The 25838-nt window shown below is 31.2% G+C and overlaps 1 protein-coding gene across 1 annotated transcript in view; it reads left to right on the top strand.

Moving 5' to 3' along the window:
* Positions 1-25838, top strand: part of LOC108768089 (lachesin) — a 76918-nt gene that overhangs the window by 18568 nt on the left and 32512 nt on the right. Inside the window, exon 2 of the mRNA XM_018518365.1 lies at positions 19816-20021. Within this exon, the coding sequence (XP_018373867.1) occupies positions 19889-20021 (133 nt within the window). The 5' untranslated portion in view covers positions 19816-19888. The remainder of the gene's footprint in view (positions 1-19815; positions 20022-25838) is intronic.

Raw genomic sequence — 25838 nt, 5'->3', positions numbered from 1 at the left:
CAACTTAAGGCACGCGTCTCATGCGCTCCGTGTAAAATAATTTGTTATTAAACTTTGAAATATGTCGTCAAGATTATGATCCTGAATAACTTTGTCTTAACAACTATGGATCTTTTATAGTTTCTGAGATATACAGAATTAAAGTGTAGTTTCAGTGGTTCAGCAAATTCAATTGTTACGAAGCGGTTCCGTAAGCGCTCGCTATTCGGTGATTTAGAAGAATACTCCAGTAGCAGCGAGCACTCAAGGATTTGCTCCGCAAGTTGAGTCTGCTGAACGCGACTAGTAGTAAATAGGTTGGTCCCACCTCATACTTTCCTCCCTACTAAGGGGTGTATATATCTGATCATAGAAATAATTACGAATTTAAATGCTATTATGTGAATTATAAACGATAATTTATCACATTTATTTTACTCCACTTATAATTGGATCCCTTTTCGCCAATGACACTCGGATCACAGGCGTGCTGTATGGCGATTACTACTCAGAGATGATAGCTACGGGGATTAATTTGATAAAAACAAATTCGACTTTCGGAATATCACATAGAATACATGAATAACGTAAATAAATGGTTAACTGTACATGTTTCATGGGATTCAACGCTTTGATGTAGTTTTGTAGGTAATGTTACAGTTAATTGCTGGCTGCAATTGTCAGATCCACCAAGCTATCTGCAGTGTGCATACACGCAAGGACCTTTTGTTATCACATTAGTTATGAGGTATATGGTAGATACATTTTGTTATCTCGGCCAAAAATTATGCATCAGAATCTTTAAAATTTAATATACTTTTCAACTGTTTTTCCTACTGTTATTTCCTAATATCTTCAAAATTTCTATTAATCTTATTTTTTTCGGTATATTTTAATTTTTAGATCAGAAACAAATTATTATCGTATTAAAATAATTAAATGAGTAGACAGAATTACTCGCGAATCAATACTCGTATATGTTACACGACAGAAATATTAGCTACGTTGGAAATAAGTTAAAATGTAATTATAATAATGTGATCAGTCGCTATTAATAAAGGAAGTTTATTCTATTGTACATACATATCGATATATTTATTTTTTCAATATTAAATTTTACTAAAAAAGGAATTATCTGAAAATCTGTTTCTCTCTCTCTCTCTCTCTCCCTCTCCCTCTCTCTCTCTCTTCCTCCCTCTTTTTTTCCTTTTAAGTAAAAGTAGGCATTGAAAATTCTTTGTTCACTTAATAAAAGATTCTTTTAAATATAAAAATCACAATGCACAGCACATATATAATATCTGTAACATTTTCGAAATGTTTTTTATTGATTGATGTTTTAAAATACACTTTGTTTATACTTTCTACTATCGACTAAAAATATTATTAAGCTGATCATCGATTTAAAATTAAATTTATTGCATACATTACATCAAAATAGATAATTATGTACAACAAAACGGTACTACTACTTTTTGTTTATTCAAAATATACGTGATTAATTTATAATAATGCAATATAATATAATATGCAAACATATAATTTTTATAGCTCCATCATTGTATATATAATTTCCTATTAAATATATTATAATATACATTATATCTTCTTAAAGAAAAATTCTTTTTAGTTTTTATATACAGCTAAGATCTGAATAAAAAGAATTAGAAAGAGATTATTGTAGTATACCTAAATTCACTACGTGAGTATGATTATTCTGTAGATTAAAACTAATTAACTATAATATACACATTAGTAAAATTACAAGTATAATAGATTGAAAAGTTGAATACTTGCGAATAAATGAATCTTTTATTTTGAAATGTGATTTTAGTCTAAAATTTGCATAAAGGAGCTGGCAGAGAGCAATCGAGTCCATATTGCGTTAGTGCTTTCTGCAATTTTTTGAATTTTATCACGACTAACTTTTCATATTCATGTGATGCACGCAGCTATAATAGACTAAGCAAGAATGCTGTTGAATCAACAGCATCAGTCCAATTGGAAATAATTTAATTGATTCAATGATATTATTAATGAAACAAGTATGACATACTCTTGTTTCAATAACCATGATATTTGCCTCAATTATACAGTAGCAATTGGAAAATATTTTTATACCAATCATATATGTAGTCACATTAAATAAATATGTCTTTATTTTAATTGCATATGAAATAAAAGTCTCTTTTTATATAATTAAATTTAGTTTAATCAATTAAATTAAATCTTATAAGTAACAAGTAATGCCTATATCGGTCGAAGCTGGATCTTAAGTGCTTTAAATAATTTCATGTGCATTTACATACCATGTTTGTAGTCTCTCGAATTGCGCGTCGAATTGGTTTTTCGAACTTAGGAACACAACTGAACTATCATAGTAATATCAAAAATTAAATTGATTAGCAATTTAATAATTTGATGCTCAATTGGCATCATTTTAATTAGACGATCTTAATGTATTGAAAATCTGTAAATAAAATTGCGAAAAATGTTACCTCGGCCGGAAGTCAAACCCGGATCTCTAGCATTCCGTGCGAGTGTCCTAAGTCTTTAGACCACCGAGGCCTTAGTAATATTCTTCGCAATAACCGATATAGGAATATTTTTAAGACAGCGTGTATAAATAATAATAAACGATTTGTTAAGATTATATAATGTGAATACGCAATAAGTAAGAAGCAATGCCTATATCGACCGGAGCTGGATCTTAAGTGCTTTAAATAATTTCATATTTAGAGAAACTACAAACATGGTATATAAATTTACATGAAATTTCTTACTTATTGTGTATTCACATTAGACGGTCCTATAATAAATCGTTTATTCAATTAAACTTAAATAATTAATATATATCAACGATATAGTCAAATTCTGCGCGAGCGCGTTACGGTTAATACAAAACATCTCTTCAAGTTGATTAAAATATAATTTATTTAACCTAACAATTTTTTTGTATAATTTATGAATGTCACATGCATTTAAATTATATATATATATATATATCACTACGCGCTTTGTTCTTTTATTATTTTATAAAACCACGGATCTCGACAACATAAATCCACATTTCTGCAAAGCCGCTTGTAAACGCGATGTTCCACGCGAGCTGCTATATCCGTAACGTGCTCGTAACTGCAAATATAAAACCTATTCAGAAGTTCAGTTTGTTAAAACACTCGGCGTGTATGCGTGATTGTACAAGATATATAATATGCATAAAAAAGGCTGAGCTGAAAGTTTCATCCAAAAATGTATATATATTTTTATAGATATCACAAAGCGTATTTTAAAATGTTAATCCATTTGCGATTTTCTATATTCCAAAGAATTTTTTATTAAATAAACAAGAAATAATCCTTGCATTTTTTGGGAGGAGAGAGACCGAGAGAGAGACCAAGAGAGGGGGGGGGGGGGGGGAGAGAGAAAGAGAAAGAGAGAGAGTATCCCAGAAATTTCTTTTGCGTAATAAAATTAAGCACTGAATATGTCCAATTGTTCACTATCAATACATATTAAATAAATATCGGGTACTTACGAATAAATAAGTATAATTGCACTTTTACATTCTAATTCTTTTTTAATTTTGATAGCTTTGTTTAATTATAACATATATATGTTCTTTAATTTGAATAATTATGTCTATTAACCTATAATTATATTGATTATAATTCGTTCCTACTCTACTGAAAAATTCTAATTAGAACCACTAGAAAATCATTCACATTTAATCTAATAAGATTAAATTTTGTTTTTTGAACCTAAATTTCTCAATAAAAACATAATTCATCTCAAATTGGTTGTATACTTTATTAAATAAACATAGAAATAAATTCTTGCTATTTTTAATAAAATTTGATTTAAATACTCATGTTTCATTTTATATGTTTCAATACATCCGTATTGGTTTCGATTACACTTAATCATAAATAAATAATCAAAATCCTAATAGTTTTTACTGGCTTCATTAGCGTTTATAACCTTACCGGGAAGAAATATTCTATATACATATAATTGTATTCTATAATTACATATCACTATAATTATGATTATTACTGCTATAATAATAATAACAGTAACTATGTATATAATTCTAGCAACAAATGTATATAGTTAGCAACCTAAAATGACTATATATATAATTATAGTTATTATAACCATAAAATAGTTGATATTATCATAAAAATGATATATATTACTATAATTATAGTAATATATAATTATAGTTACAAATACAAAACATTTTTCTCTCAGTGCGGAATAAATTTATTTCTAACAGTTTTTATCAAGTTTAATGCGAATATTACCATTTAATGTTATTAGTTTCTTTTAAAAACTGTTGGCTCTGGTTTCGGTAAAATATTTTAACAAAAAAAATTTTTTTTTATTTTTATGTTTATTGTTATTTTTTATTATCTTAATTTAATGTGTTCACAGTTTCGCATAAATTCTATCTTATTAATTATAATTTTTGAAAATGCATCGCCCGCGCCAATGAGATTTAAATCTATGATCCCTAGAATGATAGTCTAGTAAACTATCATAATACACTAACGCTGAGCTAATCGCATACGCGTGATCAAGTCATCGTGAACGCTGTACCTTCTCTACGGTAATTATTCTTAATTTTGTGTCTCTAATGACACTTTAACATTATTAATGCTGGTACTTATTAGCTAAGCTAGAAAATGATAATGACGTAGCGATTTTTTCGTCAACGATCTCCATTTATTCATAACTTAATATTTAACAAAAGAAGATCACAAAGAAAGACAGATAGAAACGAAACTATACGTTAGTATTTGTTAACTAAATTAAGGTGCTTTCAGACGATATGGCTAATACATATAGGCCAACTTTGCATACATTAGCTAAATATTGACTATATTTATAATAATATGAATAATTATGTATGTCATGTATGTGTATGATATTTGCTAATGTTGGCATACGTTGGCCACATCATCTGAAGACGTCTTTAGGAAATGATAATGACAATGCAATTTATTCGTCGTCGACTTCCATTTTTAATAAGTACCATTAGATGTCGGTTCTTGTATTAATACTTATAAAAACGTATTGAACAATATTCTGTATTTCTGATAAATATTAATAGACACACATTCCTGTTAAAACCATTCAAAATATACAGAAAATTTATATGGAAATTTTAAATCAATCTCAATAGAATTCAATTCTACTAAACTTCAAGAAATTTATAAAAATCTCTTAAAGGTTCTCTTTGTAAGATATACTAGTTGACAATATTTCCCATTAAAAGATTTAGGAGTCTATTGACCATGATATATTGAGAATCCTTAATAAAATCCATTAGATACCGGTTTTTATCAGTACTTTAATAAATCTGTTAAATAATTTATTGTGAAAAAGTACCAATACCTAATAAATACCAATAGATGCACATTTTTGTTAATACCATTCGAAACATATAGAACATTTATTTGAGAATTCTCAGTTAGTTTCGATAGAGTTAAGTTTCCATTAAAACCTTAAGAAATTTATAGAAGTCTATTGGGACTTCCTCGACTCGCTAGGCAATGGTTTCCGTTAAAGCATTTAGAAGCTTATAAACCAATTTGTTGAGAATTCTGAGTAAATCCCATTAGATATCAGTGCCATTTGATACTTATAGAAACCCATTGAATTAATCTAAAATTCCTGATAAATTCCTGATAAATATTAACAGACACAACCTGTCAAAACTTGAAATGTATAGAAAATTTGTATGGGAATTCCGAATTTATTTCAATAGAGAGAAATTCCGCATTAGAATCTTAAGAAACTTGTAGAAGTCTATTAGAAATTCCTTATAGAATTCACTATATGATTCTCATAAAAAGCATTTAGAAACCCATACTATAGATTATTGAAAATACTCATTAAATTCCAATAGACACTGATTCCTATTAGTACCTATAGAAACCTATTAAATATCTTATTTTGAATTTTTAATAAATATTAATAGGCTTACATTCTCATCAATACCTTTTGAAGCATATAAAATAATTTATTAGAAATTCCCAATAAAATACAGTAATATATCATCTCATATTAAAAGAAATAGAAATTGATATAGATTATTATTTAAAATTCTATATAAAAAGCGGTAAAATACTGCAGATTCTATTCAAAATGATACGATGTAATAAAACTTAATCAGGACTTTTTTCTTATTAATGCTAATTTATTCTGATTGTTTGATTGAAGTCTGATTATATCTAATAGGTTTCTATTCTGGATAAGCCGGATCTTATGCGGAACCTTTAGAATCTCTTTGAAATCAACATGACATTAAATGGATTTAATCGGACGTTTTCATCAGAATAATTTAGAAATCAAAATGTAATGAAGAAATAACGTTTATAAAAATTTCGGAGATATTATATAAGTAATGATAGAGGAAATAAAAAGATACAATTGGAAAGTATATTGATCGATTCTATTGTACAACTTTCTACTGAAATAGCAAATCATTCTTATAACCTGTACGAGATAACAAGAAATTCTCACTTTATTACATTTACGCTGCAGTTTACTAGTTTGGCAATTGCAGTCAGCAATTAACTTTGTACATTCGCGAATGCTACTCAGCAAGAAAGAGAGAAGTCCATAATTTGGTAGATAATATGGCTTGCTTGTTTGCGTATTACGACTGTTCCATATCTTCCTCGTGGAGATATTTCTTTTCAATGAGGTCCGGCGGGATATGACGGGAGCGTTCGGGGTTCCGATAAAGCCAATAAATTTCCATAGCAAATGTCTTCTCCGATAGCAATTAGTATTCATAAAGTGTTGCACAGTTCTCTGGGGAGGGGGTTCGGCTGAAATTTAATCCACCGTATTGCCGGACAAATATCCATCGATTAGTTTAAGCAGCGTTATGTCTGATCTACTATGTATATACCCGTGCCACGTTATTATTTTCAGTGGCTACTATAACTGCACTGTACTGTCGCCACTGTCATAATGACGGCAGCATCCGTTCCGTCTTACTTTTTTTCTTTATTGCTCGTCCTTATATCTACCTAGGTCGCTCGTTAAAGTTTGCGCTAGTGCTCGTCTTCCGGACGAGCCACCTTAACGCTCGTTGTAATAGAGATACCAAAAGCCCATCCACTTGCCGTAGTAGAGTCTCCTTTTAAAGATACGCTGCGCCGTTAAGATCGAAACGTCCCAGAATGATTAACACGTACCGGAAAATTTTCTTGCGGTGCACGCGAGTACCATTCGCCGTTTTTCTCTCGCTTAAATCAAGCACGTGCTACAGTTACAAACGGCTAAATTGCAAAGCGCGTTTCTCATCACACAAAACGCGCATCCGGCTATTCAAGTCCTTGATTGATCGGCGTATGTCATTGGTCGCGTTCAACAGACGCAACTGTTGCGGAGCGGATCAATGAGCGATCGCTGCTATTATTATATTCTTCTTGATCATCCAACAGCAGCGAGCGCTCACGAATCCGCTCCGTAATAGTTGAGTCTGCTGAATGTGACCATTATCGATTTCATGTAGTAACGCGCAACGGTGCAATTTCAGAAAGGGAAATTTTGCAATCTGCAATTATTCGAGATAAAAAAGTCTTTTCTCTCTCATCACGCCTCTCTCACTGCGCTGTGTTAAAGTTTAATTTTAACGCTGTCAAATGTTAGTTAATTCGGAATTTTTACTTCTCATTAACCTAATTAAATTTAACAAATTCCGTGAGAAATATATAATGCAAACTAATTGTATGAGTGCCTTCTTTTTATTACTATTTACACACTGTATACACTATGTTCTTATAATCTCTATGTAAAATTGTAAAAGATATAAAAATTGCATTGAACAGATTGTTGGAGAAGGAAGCAAATGTTGCAAAGAAGATTTTTCGAATACTAAAATATTTCTAACGTATCATCTCACATTGTTCTCTTATTCGATGTAAACTCGTTAAAAAAAAATAATTTTGAAAGCTTATTACTTTTCCACGTAGAATGCTGAGATTTTTCGAAAGCTTATAGGAACACAGTAATTAATGAGGAAGAGTTTTATTCCTTTCCTACGAAAAGCTCCTTTTACAAAATTAATGTGTAATTAATTCCCGTATTTTAAAAGATATTTTAGAATGAAATCGCGTTATACTACGTAGTAATTAGATACTTAATATAATAGTAAGAATATATATTGTAAAACTGATATATTGGGTTAATGTTGAAGCTGAATATCTATTAACAAAACATTTTGACGGTATTACATGTATAATACGTGTTATAAAAAACATAAGAAAAATTTTTTCCATCCAATAATTACATTACATAGTTAAAGTTCTTATCTAGACTTTAATTTCCTTTGTAAATTTACTTTCATGGAAAGTTTCAGATACATTGTTTAAATATTTTAACTCTCACCCTACTAAGGGGGGTCACTAGTTACCGAGCGATTCCTGTTTGTGCAAGTTTCTTTACGTCTTTTGATAATTATAAATTATACTACATTTTATTATTTTCCGAAATGAAGTGCCAATATTTATTCTAGAAAGTTGAAAGTATGTTGGTGAATTTTTAGAAATGTTTAAAATCATTCTGAATAGGTGCAAAAATCGGACAGATTCTAGTGCCCCCGTTAGTACGGATGAAGCACCAAATTGTACTTAGGAGGGTAAGGATTAATTTTATTGATTCTGTATTATGTATTTTATTTTGAAACGACATTTTTTTATTAGTACATTATTCAAATGTACATGTTATATAATATAATATATTATATCATATATATAAACTGCTTAAGACGTGCTATAAAATAAGATTATTATTTAAATATTTATTTAATGCTAAATAAATGCTTACTCGCTGAATTGGCAATCTCCTCACGGATACTTAGTTTTGTAAAGGTAATGTTTTTCACGTTTACGCTATGTATATATCGTAAAATTCGCTGTAAGATCTACAATTACGAGTATATACGATAAATCATGGATATATGTGCAATTATATTTTTACGAGGAGCTCTTTAAAGTACAGCGTCCCTTACATATCAAACTTTCTAAACTTTCAACAAAAAGCCGGTTACTCTTAACGACAGCCCGAGCATGTCCTGGCTACCGTGCGCGAGGCCCATTGCTCCCGCGAACTATATCCACTTTGCTCGAATTTCAAGAGCGACGGTAGATCCTTAAAGAGGCCCTCTCGTAATTCCTAAAGCCGCATGTTCTAGGGAGGCCTTAGATCAGGATATCCTTCACGAACCTCGACTCGAATTCCACAAAGACACGAACTGGCCGCGAGCAGAACGCTCAATAAAGACACTTGTATAATGCCTTCTCTCAGTGCGGCGACATACTCTCTTTATTGGCATTTTATTTGCAGTTTTGATGCTTCAAACGTTTTTTCAATATTTCGGTGAATCTTACAAAGAATTTCGTGCCCTCTGAAAATGATGAGTTTTTTGAACACTAAAAGAATTTTGTTACCAATGGCAAATTAATGAAGCGTTTCCCTTCGATATTTTAAAAATTGAAATTTTAAGACACATATGTGTTATGATATATGATACAATTTCCTAAATAATGTTTTAAAAGTGAAAGATTTAAATAATTATTTGCAAACATTATTTACGTGGACAGAGCGAGTTATTTGCAAAATTATATGCACGGATTATATGCACGCTCAATATTACCTTCCTTTTAATATATAAATAAAGTAAGGAAGAAAACGTTTCTCCACCTGTAATTTTACCCACGTGCGAAAGCAGCAAATATTTTTCCACACGCTTACCGTTGAATTTTCCTCGATTTTTATACGAGAAACTCTGTCTCTGTGAAAAAAAGCGCTAGGTTTTCTTGCTTTAGTGATAAATGCTAATAAAGATAAAAAAAAGTTGCTTTTAAGTACTTATGTGTACATTAGGTATGAAGTTACGACAAAAGATTACATATATCTAAAAATTAATGTTTATAACTTACTATATTATCAATAATAATAAGATTTTATTAAGACCGACATGAAATTAAATGCTAAGTATACCTATAAGCATATTCAAGTCTATAACTGTCAAAGCTAGATCTTCTCAATGCCTAAATAATTCACAGTGAATTATCTATATCCTGTATATGTACATGCATATATACATTAATATGTATTTTTGTAGTTATTCAAACTGCGCGCCAAAATTTTTCCGGATTTTATCAAACGCAATTAAACTACTCCAATAATATCACAAGTTAAATTAAATTGACAAACAAATTCTTAATCTTCGATCTGATATCATATTATAAGGGTGTTAATGTGCTGAAAATCTTAAATAAATTTATATCGGATAATTCAATATGATATCGGATCGAAGATTGAGAATTTGTTTGTCAATTTAATTTAACTTGTAATATTATTGCAGTAGTTTAATTGCGTTTGATAAAGTCCGGAAAAATTTCGGCGCGCAGTTTGAATAACTACAAAAATATGGTATATATGCATGTACATATATAGAATATAGATAATTCACTGTGAATTATTTAAGCATTGAGAAGATCTAGCTTTGACCGTTATAAGCTTGAATATGCTTATACTTAATATTTACTATATTATCATCTAAGTAATGATTATAGATGCTTGTAAAACGAGAGGCTCATTTTGTTAGAGCAGGATGATGCATACGAGCATATTTTTTTGCTAAATCTCGAGCAATTTAAACAAAAGAATGAGCTCTCTGCGTTGAAATATGAAGGTATTATTCACTGTCGTGAAATATGTGAAAATTATTCACTATCTAAGAAGAAGTTAAAGAAGTAGTATTTTGAAATAAGCGAAGTTAAATATACTGGATGCAATTAATATACTTTCAATCAAAAAACATTAAATAAATTCAGTGGTTAAAATAAGATGCATCAAAATCAAAACGAGTTCTTTTCGTGAAAATAATTTTCAGTCATAAATTATATCGATAGTTAACCCTACTTGTGAATCATGAATCTTTTAAGGAACAGTCAAAATTAATGAAGAAAGAAACCAACTTGACTTATTAAAAAGTTTATTACAAAATAATACTTAGGCTATGTTCCAAAATTTACTGCCAGTATTGAAAATCTATAGTGCACATAAACTATAGATTTTCAGTACTGGCAGTAAATTTTGGAATACAGTCTTAGTTGTTCGTGAAAGAACATAGACAAGCAAGGGGAAAGAATGACTCAAGATATACTTGTAATCTATCGAATACATTTGCAATTTTATAAACTGCGCCAATCTGGTTTGTCGGACTTGAACGCAATAATGTAATAAAGCTTGAAATAATGTCATAAATTGCATTGATTGTCAATCTTAATAATAATAAATGTCAATAAGCATTTTGAGATACTGCACAGAAGTTATTGTGAAAAATATTACTTCACCCAGGGTTCGAACTTGGACCTCACAACTTTCCGGGAGTCTTACCAATTCGATCATCGTATAAAAAATATATATACAATAAAAATTGAAAGATCTATGAGCGTGCTTGCGATGACAGTTGACAAAGTTAGGCTCGAAGATACATACATATGATATCTCCCTGAAGGGTATAACGTTAACTGCGTAGTCTACGAAGCTTCCTCTAAAGCGTAGCTTGTGCCTACACTCGTGCAATATCTCCAAAACTTGCACAATATCCGAGGGACTGGGAGGAAGTCCACGCGGATCTTCGAGTTTGCGTCTTCCCTACTTCTGAGAGGAGAAACTTTAGTGCTATCCAAAGAAGAAGTTCTATGACCTAGAGCGCTTCGTGCCTCTTGTAATATTCCGACAGATGCTGCACGCTACTAAGAATATCTGTAGTGGTGGTGTGTAAAATAACGAGCGAGAATTAATATTAATTACATGATTGTCAACGCATAGTTGACTCTCGGTAACTTGCTCGAGTATGTACTCGTCGGAATCGCATTCATCGGACTACTCAAAGTCCCAGTCTTGTCGGAAGCGGAAGTTTGACTTTCGAATGAGAGATGTCAAATGACAACAACTTTCGTGCACATCTTACACAGAGATCCACGACTTAAATAACGAAGTAAGACACATGTCCTGAATCATTTGCTCATTTTACACCTTCAGTTTTTCAGGAAAAGATACGGAGTTGAGTCCCACGGTGGCTTCTATTCTCTCGACAGATTTGCCTACTTAAGCATCGTTGCAATTCTCTAGCGATGTTTGTTTCCTTCTAAGTTACGCGTTGTTATACGTGTCTTTGCTCATAGTTATCTTCTGCCAAGTTGGACTAATGCAGCTCACGTTATGCAAATTATACCTACTGTTTGCTTCGAGTCTCTCTCGATGTTTACGTTCTTAAAACACGTTCTCTCTCTCTCTCTCTCTCTCTCTCTCTCTCTCTCTCTCTTCATTGTAATGTCACAGTTTATTCGCGGCTTGAAAATGTAAACCACTATCGAAGCAACCGCGAGTCGCAGTGATTTATCTACCATGATAAAGACAGGCGTTGACAGTTGGGTCACGCAGTTAATATTATGCCTCTGTAACTGGGTGACAGACCTAATGGCATCCCGTAAGCGCTTTCTTGCCTGACTTGTCTGACGCCGTCTATCTTTCCGATGTTACGAGTGAATGTCTTTGGCACATTCCAGGGTGGCATAAACTCGGCGTGAACGTTATGAGAAATATGAGATACTGTAAACTATGGAATGCAATCTTCCATATATGTAGATAATTGCCCGTCCGTTGAGATATCATAAATACGTGAGATATCATAAATTTTGCAATATAGATTAAATTCGAGAAAAAAAATAAGAGGACGACTCATACTTGGGCTTCCTAAAGATTTCGTAAGCTAATCCAAAACGATTATCGATTTTTATCTGTATAAAAAAATTTGAATGAAAAATACTCAACGTCGTCTCAACGTCTCAAATTTCTTTGCTTTAAGAACACATATTCTCTGCTTTAAAAACACAAGTTTATATTTTCTTATATAATTTTTATTTTTAGAGCAGAGAACTTGTTTTTAAAGCAGAGATAATTTATATTTTAAAGCAGAGAAATGAAAATGTGACTGCAGTGTCCGCAGTGTATGCATCGCAGTATTTCGTGACTGTGACAGATTTTCTAACCTGAATAGTCGTCGACTTTAACAGTTAATATTTCGGTTCATGAGAGAGAGCAGCGTTTTTTTCTTGTCAAACCCCTTTATTTTTATGCGAAAAACATCGATTTAATGTATTTTTATCAATCAAAATCTGAGGTACTATATACTTTTACTCATAATTGAATTATGAACTTTTACGTCAATGATGTTCTTAGATAAATTATCTTTTATAAATAAATTATTACATATTTTTATGCTTTTATATATAACGCAAAATTTTTAGAAAGATCTCGGAGACATTGCGATAAGTCAACTACTATTCTACTTAAACTGTCGTGAGATAAAAAATATGAATACTTCGAGGAACCTCGAAAATTTTTCCACTCGTCATTTCGTCCCCGCATTTCTTCTTTATTCGGACTCTTCTAAAACATTCTTTCTTACAAAGATCTCAAGCCATGATACTAAGGTGCACCGCAGCCTAACATTTCTTCAACTCTTTACTTAGTAACGATGTTGCTCCTCGAAACGAGAGATCAAAGTTCTCGTTTCCAGGACGAGACATCAGGTGAATGCAAGTTGCTAAATGGAAGATCCGCACGCACAACGGCATCCGTATCGCGGCACCGCCGTCGAGGATGGAGAACGCTCCGGTGCACTCTGGGAAAACTTCTGTATCATGAACGAACATTGGGGTTTCGTTTGACATCTGTTTCGTTATTTCCAACGTACATGAAAAATATATACACACGGCGGAGAGGCAAAGCGACGGAGCGGAATTCCGAAGTTTCTTTCCAACCTCATGGAAGTGCTATGCAAAAAGGGCTCATGCCGTTCTAATGAGCAACCGAGATCCATTGCAAATGTAACCGCGTGGAACTTATCGAAGTAGTCGGCGAAATGGGTCATAGAAACGTCATTCCTTCACATCCTCGAAACGAGCGAAAACGCGATTTTGTAGATCGCGCCAGTTATACTACGTTACCGGAAATATTACGATTATGATCATTGCGTTAGTTTGGACACCATATCGCCGTGAATGCCGGAATAAGGCGAGCCCCGAAGTCCGCCAGACTATTAACGCGGTTTAGACGGCGCTTTAGATGATGAAGTTCATCGCCAAAGGTGTCGAAGTTAATATCGCGCGTCTCGGGTGAGACATTACGATCGCACAGCGACGAGGTCTGTAACTAATCCAAGCTAGGAGATATTCTCTGAAATATCTCCGGATCTGGGAAAATGGAATACCTGCCTTTTCTACATCATCTCTCAAGTTTTGATAGAGAACAGTTGGATTCTATATGTCGATAAACTTATTGAACTTGAAGACATCAAGAAAGTTTAACGTTGAAGTTATATACACAGTGTTTGAAGTATATCGCTGATTTTATATAGGATAGAGCGGGGCTTTTTCGTCCATTTCTTGCGATAATGTTCATGTTTCTGAACAGTATATGTTGATTACTTATAGGTACTTGTGCTTTCAAAAAGCAATCATGATTATATAATGTAATTATAAACTAATTATAAACATGTTAATGCAAAGAGATATTGTTTGCTATCGTAAACTTTCATATTACTTTAAAGTTGAAACTGATGGAATAGCCCTAGTTAACGTTACACCTACGAGTAGTTTTAACTGACGAAGTTAACACTTTAATAGTATTATTTAAATGAATACCTTTTTGGTTCGTATTCTAGGCCAGGTTTACACTGAACACGTAATACGAGTCAAGTCGGCCGTTAGTAACTATTTACCTGACATTAAATACATTGATTTATTACGTTACTTTAGTCTTATGGCAGGGCATACTCAGGCTTGTCGTAGTACCTCGGCAAACAAGAATATTTGGCTTTGTCATGGTTTAGACAGTGCCTTTCCTAATTCAGTGTTATTTCCAAAGAGTGAAGCTGCGGCGAGTTGATTTGAGAAATCAACGATAATCTAATAAGAAAAAAGCGATCCAATAATTAGGAAGTAGAGAACAGAGGAAATCTTTTTCCGTAAAAGCACAATGATGTTTTTGACTTCGGCAGAAGTCAAACAGAATACATTCGAGAGGGAGCGAACTATGAGAATAGAGGCTACACCTTCGCAAGATGTAACGTTAGCTCGTAATTTCGCACGTCATCAAAATAGAAAAGCCGTTGCAAACCCTGCTCGATTTTTTATTTGACGCATTTGAAATTAGCAGCTAGAGAGGAGAACTTTGATGTTTGAGTCGCTGGTATGTACGTTATCACGTTGCCGGTGGTCTTCGAGTAATTGCGTTGGTGGAAGGTCGTCTACGTGACGCCGACAGACGCTTCAGGGAGAAAAAATGAGTGCGGCAGAAATTCGCAAGGAACGTCGTTTCTCTCTTGAACTGAATATTAATTTCTTTTTTACCTAACAATAAGTCGCTGAAACTACGACAACGTTGTATAAATAACTCGTAAAGAAATTCGATTTATTTCCGAAAATAGTTAATTATTGAAAAAGCGTTTGCTCTGCCAGGAGGATCTCCGTGTTCGGATGTTTTTTCCTATATGTTTCCTATATGTTTTCTTCAGAGGAAACATTATCAGAAAGAACGCATTGAAAGACTTCTTATAGGAAAGAACGCTGAAAGAAGCTCTTAAAGAAATTAACCCTTTCTCGTTTTAAAGAGATAAAAATTTAAAAATTAACGTTTTAATTCTACTCTCGTTATGGCATACTCAGCTTTAAAAAAAATCTTTCGGAAAACTTTTGTTTACTTTGTTACTTTAGTTTGTTCATGTAACTTTTTTACAAAGTTACATACATTCGCTTGATGTTGTTGTAGTATTAATTATGTACATCCTTAATATCTTGATCAAAAAAATAAAATTTATTACAATATATTTATTTTCGTATAAGTTATAAATAATTGAAGTTGGGTTGAGTATGCACAGTGTATTGCATCTGTAACAAATTAGTACAATATTGCGTTGAAGAGTTAACACATTAAGATACATATCAGTAACGTCAGATAAAAATTTGCAGTTATTAATAAAACACCATGGCACCGATACGTAAATACGAATGATTCTTCATAAGATTCTTCCTCGTTGATCATCTACATAATTCAATTAGTCTTCTTAATCTAGTAAATACATTTCCTAGATTGTGTACTGTTACACGTTAATAAAGCCTGAGTCAACATGAGATAGACAGCGTGTAAGAAGATTTAAGTGAAGATTCCCACTCGTCGAGGTAACGTGTTCTAAACACACTCTTACGCAAACGAGTTCTGATATCGTTTGTTCTACGAGAAGAAAACTTTGAAGCTTATAGCTCAGAACTCACTTTATGCCACGTATTCTCTTTACGCAGAATAGACGTAATACATTGAACTGATTTACATAATATTAAATAAACAACTTAGTAGCACGTCGATATTGTCTACGATATTGAGAAGTTTCAAATGAAATTTAAATTATTTTATTGCATTTATTCCGAAAAATTCTTCTAAAATTATTTATTTTATTCCTCTATTATACATTTCTCCAATTTGTTTATGAATTTAACTTATTAAATTACCCTTTTGAAATTATTTAGAAAATTTCATAAATCAACCACAAAAAAGATTTCTATATTCAATGCTATTACTCCTCGATTTAGAATCAAATAAGATCGATATACCAATCATATTTATTCCTTATATAGAGAAAAATATTTTATTTTTAAATAAAAAATTCTAAAATCTAGAATAAAATATTCCTGATGCTATCTCATTAATTTTCTTAATAGAAAAATTGAGATCAGACATAAAATATTCTTTTAAACACTGATCTAAAGGAAATAATTTGCTCTATTTTTATGGAAAGAAGTTTTCAGAATGATAGTAATCTTACATTTTTCGCCAACGAAGAACTGGACTTGACTGGGACTCGAACTCAGGATCTCTCGTTTCGTATGTCTTAGCGCGCTATACCACGAGTTTCGCTGCCATGATACTATAGCATCATGTACATAATAATACTGGATAAAGACTTATTCTAAATGTAAGAATATATAAATTTAAATTTATATATACACTTGTCTCAAGACAACATGTAGATCTTATTTTATTCAATGCTGTAGAACAAAAATTACTGATTTAATCTTAATATAGTTATAATTTTATACTGTATAGAGTTGAGCTAAAATTAAGTACGTCATAAATTTTTTTTCTGGGAATCAGAAATTCTTCCTAAGAGTGTATTCTTAAATTTGCAGTAAATGATTTGTATAAAAATTATAAGACTCAGTAAATGATTTGTATAAAAATTATAATACGATATATACATATTAAAAAAGTAATATAAAAATAAAATAAGTATATATATTATCAAATCTTTGCTTATCAGTTTTAGGATATACTCGTAATTATTGAAACATAATTATTAAATAAATTTTGTTGGCTATTCACTGTTTTAAATTTGAATTTATTTTATAAATATATATAATAATAAGTTAGAAATTACTTAAAAAATCTTTATTGATTTTAAGATTTTTAAGCTATTTTACCATCTGCATGTCAAATCATTATTCAGATGATTTGAGTTGATATATATTTCTAAACAGAAACGTTTTTAACATTGACAGAAATTATTCAGATTCTCACGACGTAATAGAGAAATTTCAAGATCGGCGAACCTATTTACTCACATTAATAAGTATTATCGATTCGCTTCACGGTATAGTAGGATGATCTATATCGCGTCTCAAATAGCCTGATGCGTTCCAATCGATTCTCATCCACCGCAAGTAGAATTGGGCGATCAATACTCGCTGCTCTCTTGAAGATTTGAGTATTATGTATATTGAAGAATTGAGTATTATCATATTGAAGATTTGAGTATTATCTTGAAGAATTGAGTATTATTATATTGAATAAATCAATTAGTTTATACATTTCTATTAGTATATCAAACATATCATTAAATAACTTCTCACGTTCATAACGATGCGCTATGCATAGTATTAAAAAATTAAAAAAATATAGAGATGAAGTATAAAAGATGTTTAAAGACCTGCATATTTTCTTTGAAAAAGTTCCAATTTTTTTACGATGAATTTATTAGCGCTACTAAGAATAAGATTGAGTCGAATAAAATATTAAATAAGGCAAAATTTAAAATTTATTACTTAAAAATTCTTACTTTTTAGTTATTACTTAATAGTTTTACACCGAGAGTAGACGTATGCTTAAATGAAATGCTATAGGAAGTAGATAAAAAGACCAATGAATTAGAATTAACTGCAACACGTTTGTTTAATGCAATAAAAACTTGTGACGAAGAGTGTGCACAAGCCATTTTTATCACAATTAGTTGCAAAATTCATCAAGTATACATTATTTTATGATTTTTTTATTATTATACAAATTATACATTATATTATAATATTATTCTAACTTTCTAACTTTCTAGCTTGGAAAAATAATAAATAAATCGATTTTTAAAAATAATCATTTTTTTTTAGATACAATGAACTCTTATTAAATAGGGACTATTTATTGTTATGTCGTTATTTGCTTGTTATGTGTGAGATTTACGCCAGAGGATAACGATTTTTAATTGTGTTAACTTTTAAGAAGTTAAAATTGCACTCAAATTGTAAGAAGGTTCCAAAGATTAAAAGATTAATTACAGATTAAATTAAAGATAATTGTTAAAAGTAGAGTAGTCGGAAAGGATTTCCTCTTTTTATGATAATAATAATAATTTTAAAATTGCTTTAGAAAGATAATATTTAGTTTCTTTGTTATTTTAAATTTATTTTTAATTTGGGCCTTATATATTTATATGCATATATATATATATATATAATAAGACCCAATATAAGAGTTAAAAATATTTTTTTCGTTTATATATTTCTTTTTCATTTATAAATATTCTATATAAAAGATATATTTTGTTTTTGTGAGTGAGTGAAATAAACATTTTATTCTCATTTCGTTTATTTCGAGATATCCCTATAAATAGAATTAAAAAAAATAAATCATGTGGGCCTTATATTCGGCTCAGGTACCTAATACGTATAAAACTGAAATATCTTACAATTCGAAACTTGTTATATTGAGGAAATTATGTAGATTAAAATTGACATAATCGGTCTTGTTCAAACGTCAAGTTAATTGAGAGTATTATATAATTAACGCAATCAATACGTAGTTAATTTAATAGATATGATTATTAATACAGGTGTAATGACAAAATGCGTTGTTATATCAACACAATGGTTTTTGATTGTTAATAAATTATTAACGATTTTCTTTGTAATATATGTTTGCATCATATTAAATCCTTTTTCTGTAGTTGTTCTGTATTGTGTTAGTATTATTTTCTTCAAATAATGTTAATATTTATCTAGCGGAAGGAAACCTTAATAACTCTCAATCTTCATAAAAATGTTCCAATATTATTTTACAAAAATAATCTCAATATACAAATTCGAAAGTCCATATCTAAAATATTCGGTTTTAAATAGTATTTTCTCCAAATAAAGAAAATAACGTCATTAGGACCTATACTACCGCATAGATTAGGTAAAATCTACGACATAATTAAATTAGCTGCAACAAGAGAGCAATAGTAAAAGCCACGTTTAAAAAGGGTTTTTAAATACCAACGATCTAATATTTCACCGTTTTTTCTCTCGCGAAATAAGCTCTAGATGTTTTAATTTACGTCACAGCACAAAGACTTGACATTCTCGAAGACGCGAAGTGGAAAGCAAGAATTGTATCGCCAAATGACACTTATGTTACATTGTTCGATTGCAGAGTGCTGGTGAATGAGGGCACAAGGAACGCATACGGGGGGCGACGACGCCCTTGAGGCTTGAACGGGGAAAATATGGTGCACGAGGGCACGGGTCTATGGCACGCGGCGGGATTCAACGTATCGAAGTGGCTGATGATTATAATACATGGATACCGGGTCACCACCCTCGTCCTGTACATCCTGCTCAACGTACTGGTGCGCACCGGTAAGTACAACCACCTTCCGGTTTCCCCTTCGGTAAAGTATATTTTTCCGCGGGAAATTATTGTTTGCGCACGCTCCATCCGTCGTCAAAGCCGAGTGGATTCCGGCGTTGCGTAAAGTAAAAGTAGAGGCAGCTTCAAGCGCTATTTGTATTGACTACCTTTTTTGTTTTATCTACTTGACATTCGCATATTCTCCCGAAAGTTTGTTTTGCAAATACCACACTTCTTTCAGTTTGAATATATTGGATTCAATTTTTTTTATAGATCAATAACTACGCGAAGATTATTGTAATAATAACAATGATAATGTAAAACAAATCAGAATTTGTCATCTGTGAAAAGAGAGTCCGTGTCTATGAAACGTTACGTAGACACGGACGAAGACACACGTCTAATTGACAAATTTTATATAATTTGTATTCTTAATTGTGCGTAATAGGATGGAGGTGCAAGTTATTAGTACAACCGATCTTACAAATCTTGACTTGTTAAGAAGAGCCGTTCACATGATCAAATGGGGAACTATACTCCATTTGGGGGGTTGACTAATTACGCCTACACATTCAGAACAACTGCATTTAAATTTTTAGATTATTAAGCCTAATGTTATACCATGAAGATGGCTGAAAAAAGCAGCCGAAACGTCGGAAATATCTGTACAGGTGAAGAATAAAGAAGAATTGTAACGTACATTAATAATAACAACTGTACTAGCTCTTATAGTTGCTTATTGTTTGTGTAATACTTGTTTTTAATACTGAGAGCTCGATTAATTTATATTGGTAAACTGTAGCATTTCCAGCGCTGACAGTAAATTTGGAACACAGCCTAAGGGTGTACATGTAAATGTAATGTATGTTTGGATGAAACAGGTTTATTTTCTTTATCTTGTAACTTCATACAGATAATTTCTATTTATGCAGTTATATAACCGTTGATATAATTAAAAATGTAAGAAATATATTTCATAGAGATATATTTCGATATTATTAATACACGTTATTCATCTACATTTTTAGCATACAACCATATTTTTTTTCTCTGAAAATGGCTTAAAGTTGAGCTAAAACAGTATAAATGAATGAATTATTAAGTCATGTAAATTCAGGTGTACATTATTAATCACCACTTACCACGCTACTTTTACTTTTACCATTTCAAAATTATTAATTCATTACTTTTTCGAAAATCCCATGTACTTTCAATTAATATTTTATTAACAGTTATAAATAATTATATGCCTGTGACCTGTAAGAGTTAATAATTATTTGCGTTTAATGAGAGTTTAACAAAATTTCGTTTAAAATTCAAGTATATTTATCTTGTTTATCTCTCGAATGTTATAGCAATAACGATAAATCGATGTTGACCCTCCAAGCACACGCATGATATGACGATACATCATAGTTTACCACTCAAAGGATTAATGCATTTAAATTACGTCCTAGTATGCGCAGATATACCGCTGCATATCGATACGAGTATTAAAAGTAATCTAGTTGCATACGTGTGTTCGTTATATTATATATGTTTTATGAATTCGGTATAACATCATTCGTAAACAAAACATGTTAGCATACTTGCCACTCAACCGCACTTGCGGTAAAATTTATAAAGATATTTATTTTAACATCAATATCAAAAATACATGTTATTAATAAAATTTAGTCGATAAAATTATTCTTTAAACTTTCGCAACACTGATTTCTTTTTGAAGAAAGATTTCATATATTAGTGTTACCAATCTGTGTTTTAAAATCTCTATTATTCATTTAAAAGAAATACATGTTATATTGCAATATATAAATATTACAATAAAATACGAATTCGGAATTTAAATGTTTATCCAAATATTTCCTACAAACTTGCTACGAAAAATAAATCTTGTTCCAATGGCGTTTCAAAATGCAACGTTAAGAAACAAGAAGATTATAATACTTTATATGCAAAGCACATATAAACAGATATAGTATATAAATATACATATATACTACATATAATATGAGAAAGGTATTCTGAGTATTCGCATCACATAAAAATTACGTTAAACATGCAAAATTCCGCGCACGCTGTACTGTTACAAATATAAAATGTAACTATCGTATATCGTTATTCTAATTAGGAAGTAGTAGTTGACGTATTATTAACACATTTCGTGAATGTATAATAAAAGAAATTTTTGTGAAGCAAAAAACCTATATATACGGACAGTTTTTATAAATATTTATATTTTTAGTTAGAGAGAGAAATAGAACAATAAAGTAGAATGAATGCTGCAATTTTTAATAATATAAATTTAATACTAAATATTTATAAAAATAACATATCCGCTGATGCATTTAATTTGTTTTAATATCCTCTTTATCGTGCAGTGTTATTCAACCTTTTCAAGACGAATGTCTTACATTGGTATCATTTTTTTTATTTTACAAATTTTGTAACCAATTTTTATAAAATTTGAGTTTTGTGTTATTCCTAATGTTTTTGTTAAATATGAAATAAAAAAATTATAAATTTTTAAATAGGATGCCAATACGATGGCAAGAATCTGATACATCTAGCAATCCAGCAAAAAAACAAGCATCGTATGTTGCCAGCTTAATATATTAGTTTTACGTAAATCTAAAGATCAGGAAGGAAGTGTTGTGTATCTTTTTCTCTCACTTTTTATATTATACATAAACACATATGCATATGATTTTTTTTTACGAAGTTTTACTATGTTACAAAACAAACAATTTTTTTTTGTATATTCAGTATAACTCCGAAATAAATTATTGTTGGAAACTTTATTAAAAATGAAATTAAAATGTGAATTGTAAATCTTAAAGCTTTTGAAGTGGTTGTAAGTATGTGCGTGTACATATACTTGAGTGTGTTCTGCTTTTGGCGTTACCCAGGATCAACGGCGGTGGCAAGAATCTAATTTTGTGTATGTGTATGTGTTTGTGTGCGTGTGTTTGTGTGTGTGTGTGTTTAATAACGTGTATTGTCTCCTCGTATTTATCAATGTTTTTCCTCCGTAACGCTCTGCAGGAGGAATGACATAATTTAAGACAAGAAGAAATAAGACATTTAGGGGCTTATTTTGTAATCCTTAACGACTGTAATGATATTGTTACATTGTCATTGCGCAGATTTTGTATATAGTAAAAAAGCTGCACAACGACAATATAACGATATCGTTACAGTCATTATGAGTTACAGAATAGGCCCCTTAATTAACAGTATGTGAGAGGTGGAAGGAAATGAAGAGGGGAATAGACGTATACGGGGAGGAAGAGGAGACTCGGTAATTGATTATATAATGGAAGATAAGAGGGTGAGAATAAATATAGGGTACAGTATGCAGTATAAAACTACATCGTTAGAGATTATTATCAATTATGTGTAAATTGATATAAAGCTACATCAATTGTATCTGATTTTTTAAAATGTGTATATTATACACAAACTAAAATATATTTTGGAAATTTTTTAACTACATATCTCATTTGCTCGGTTACTTCATATTTTTATTAAATGTTATTTATATTCAATAACAAAAAAAGTCGATGATATATTATTTAAGTGAGCAGTACGCATTAGATAACTCATCTCTATATGTATACATATATCGCTATAAACGAAGTTTAGTATAAATCGCTATGTAATCATAGAAGTATTATGTTTATTGCAAATATTGTATCAATTTTCCGTAGAGATACATTCCATTTCTATACAAAAACGAGTGAGGTGTGAAAAGCTTAATGGATCGATCACCATCCGTCACGAATGTTTAATAGAATCGTGGCGCAACGTGGCGAGGAGTTGCGAATTACTTTATCTTGAAAGATAAAAAGTCAGGACGTGAAAGATTAATCGGCGCGCCAACGCGCGACACGCTTCTTCATCAAACGAAGTGTGTATTCATCTTCGAAAACTGTCGCGAGTCGGCACCTATGTGAGCGTATTTGCCATTCAAATGAGCGGTGGGACGTATCGATAGAAGTCCTTAAGTGTATAAACGATTGCGGGGAAGAGCTCGGTTGAGGCGATAAAGCGATGGTCGACCGCAAAGTTGGAAGACGTTTCGCCTCGAGCATTGCACTGTCGTGCTCGCTGGTAATGAGGGGAGGGGCCGGGATCATCAATAACGTAGCGAGTTCACCAACAATTAATTAGGGACATCGACGTAGCATGCACATATAACTATTGTTATCACTGTCAAGCTGTTGTTAAATTGCAGGGATGGAATGGGATGTGCTCATGCAAACATTGGGAGAGCTGCGTGATAACTTTGTGAGGACAAACCTGCAGATATATCGCAGAGATACTCCTCCTTAAGGAAGTTTTTCTATGTGCCAGCTCTTTTTTTTATCGGATTAATTACGCTGCCCCGCTAACTGACTGTGATTGAAGCTACCTCATTGTATATTGTTGTCAACAAATTATTATTTTCTATCTGAAGCTTTTTATATTTATTTTTCTAGACATTTTTTTCCGTGGAAGAGATTGCAAGTAATGAATTCTTTTAACATATATATTTGAAAAACTTGTGTTAAATTGAATAAATTCACCTATTCCAAACATTCACATTATTTACGTTAATTTAATATGAGATGAATATAATATGAGATGAATTGATATTTAATATGTTAGGAAGTAACACAAATATTATACAAAAAATTGACGCAAAAATATAACATTGGCACAATTTGTAAGCAAATTATGGAAGTATATTTTTTTTCTCTTCAGTAAAGTTATTATTTATAATATAATAAATTAATACGTATATCTTATTTAATTATTATCTTATAATTTACATTTTAAAATACATTATTTTTATGTTATTTGTCCACTTGCGTAAATTGTGTTATTTTAGCATTAAGAAACATTATGAACATCAGTTTAACATAAAATGTTTAAATAGCACAATCAGATTACGTTCAATTAAAACTCGAATATTGTTAAAAATTCAATACAAAAATTTGTTTAACAAACATTTATTTTAATACAAAATGTAAACCTCTTGTTTTTATAAATGTTTTTATAAACAAAACGTTTTTACAAGAAAGAATATGACAAAATTGTTCGCACCAAGCGTGTTATATTTTAGCGAAATTTTACATTTTTTACACATTCAAGCTTCGTTCATTTATGTGAGAAGTTAATAACTGCTGTGGCAGTTATGATCTTTTTTTATAAATTACAGGTATGCTGGATGTGCGTGGAATTAATTCATAAATTACGTACCAAGTTAAATTCCGCAGAAAACCTTCGCTGTAAAAAGCTCTTTTGAATGATTAATCCGGTCGCGCTTGAAGCTGGAATATCTTATTAATGCGCATTAAAAAGCGTACAAGATCACGACAGTAAGAAAGTGAATTTAAATTGCCCGATCCGTTTAAGAATTAACACGCGGGAATCATGAAAGTCGGAATTCGCATCTGTTTGCGAACTTATTTTCACAAGTGTACCCCTTAAGAGAGGTGTTAATACGATGCAAAATCGTCGTGATTCTTATTTATTTTATTACGTGCGTCTCGCTTCGTTTATTGCGATGCAAATAAGACAATTACGAGAGTAAGGGGCTGCGCACAAACAAGGAATAGGAATAGCGAATAAGAACAGGAACAGAGAATAAGAATTTCATTCAATAAGAATCTATCGGAAATTGTATATTCTATAATGCATCGTTTCTGATTGGTTGAAATTCTTATTCTATATTCCTGTTCCTACTCTCTGTTCCCATTCCATTATTGTGCGCAACCCCTAAAGCCAACCAGCGACATACGACGCTTGTTTTCCTGCTGGATTGCTAGCTGGATTAGAAC

Source organism: Trachymyrmex cornetzi, unplaced genomic scaffold (genome assembly GCF_001594075.2).
Source record: "Trachymyrmex cornetzi isolate Tcor2-1 unplaced genomic scaffold, Tcor1.1 scaffold748, whole genome shotgun sequence".
Lineage (NCBI taxonomy): Eukaryota > Metazoa > Arthropoda > Insecta > Hymenoptera > Formicidae > Trachymyrmex > Trachymyrmex cornetzi.
This window is presented reverse-complemented; position numbering and strand designations above follow the sequence as displayed.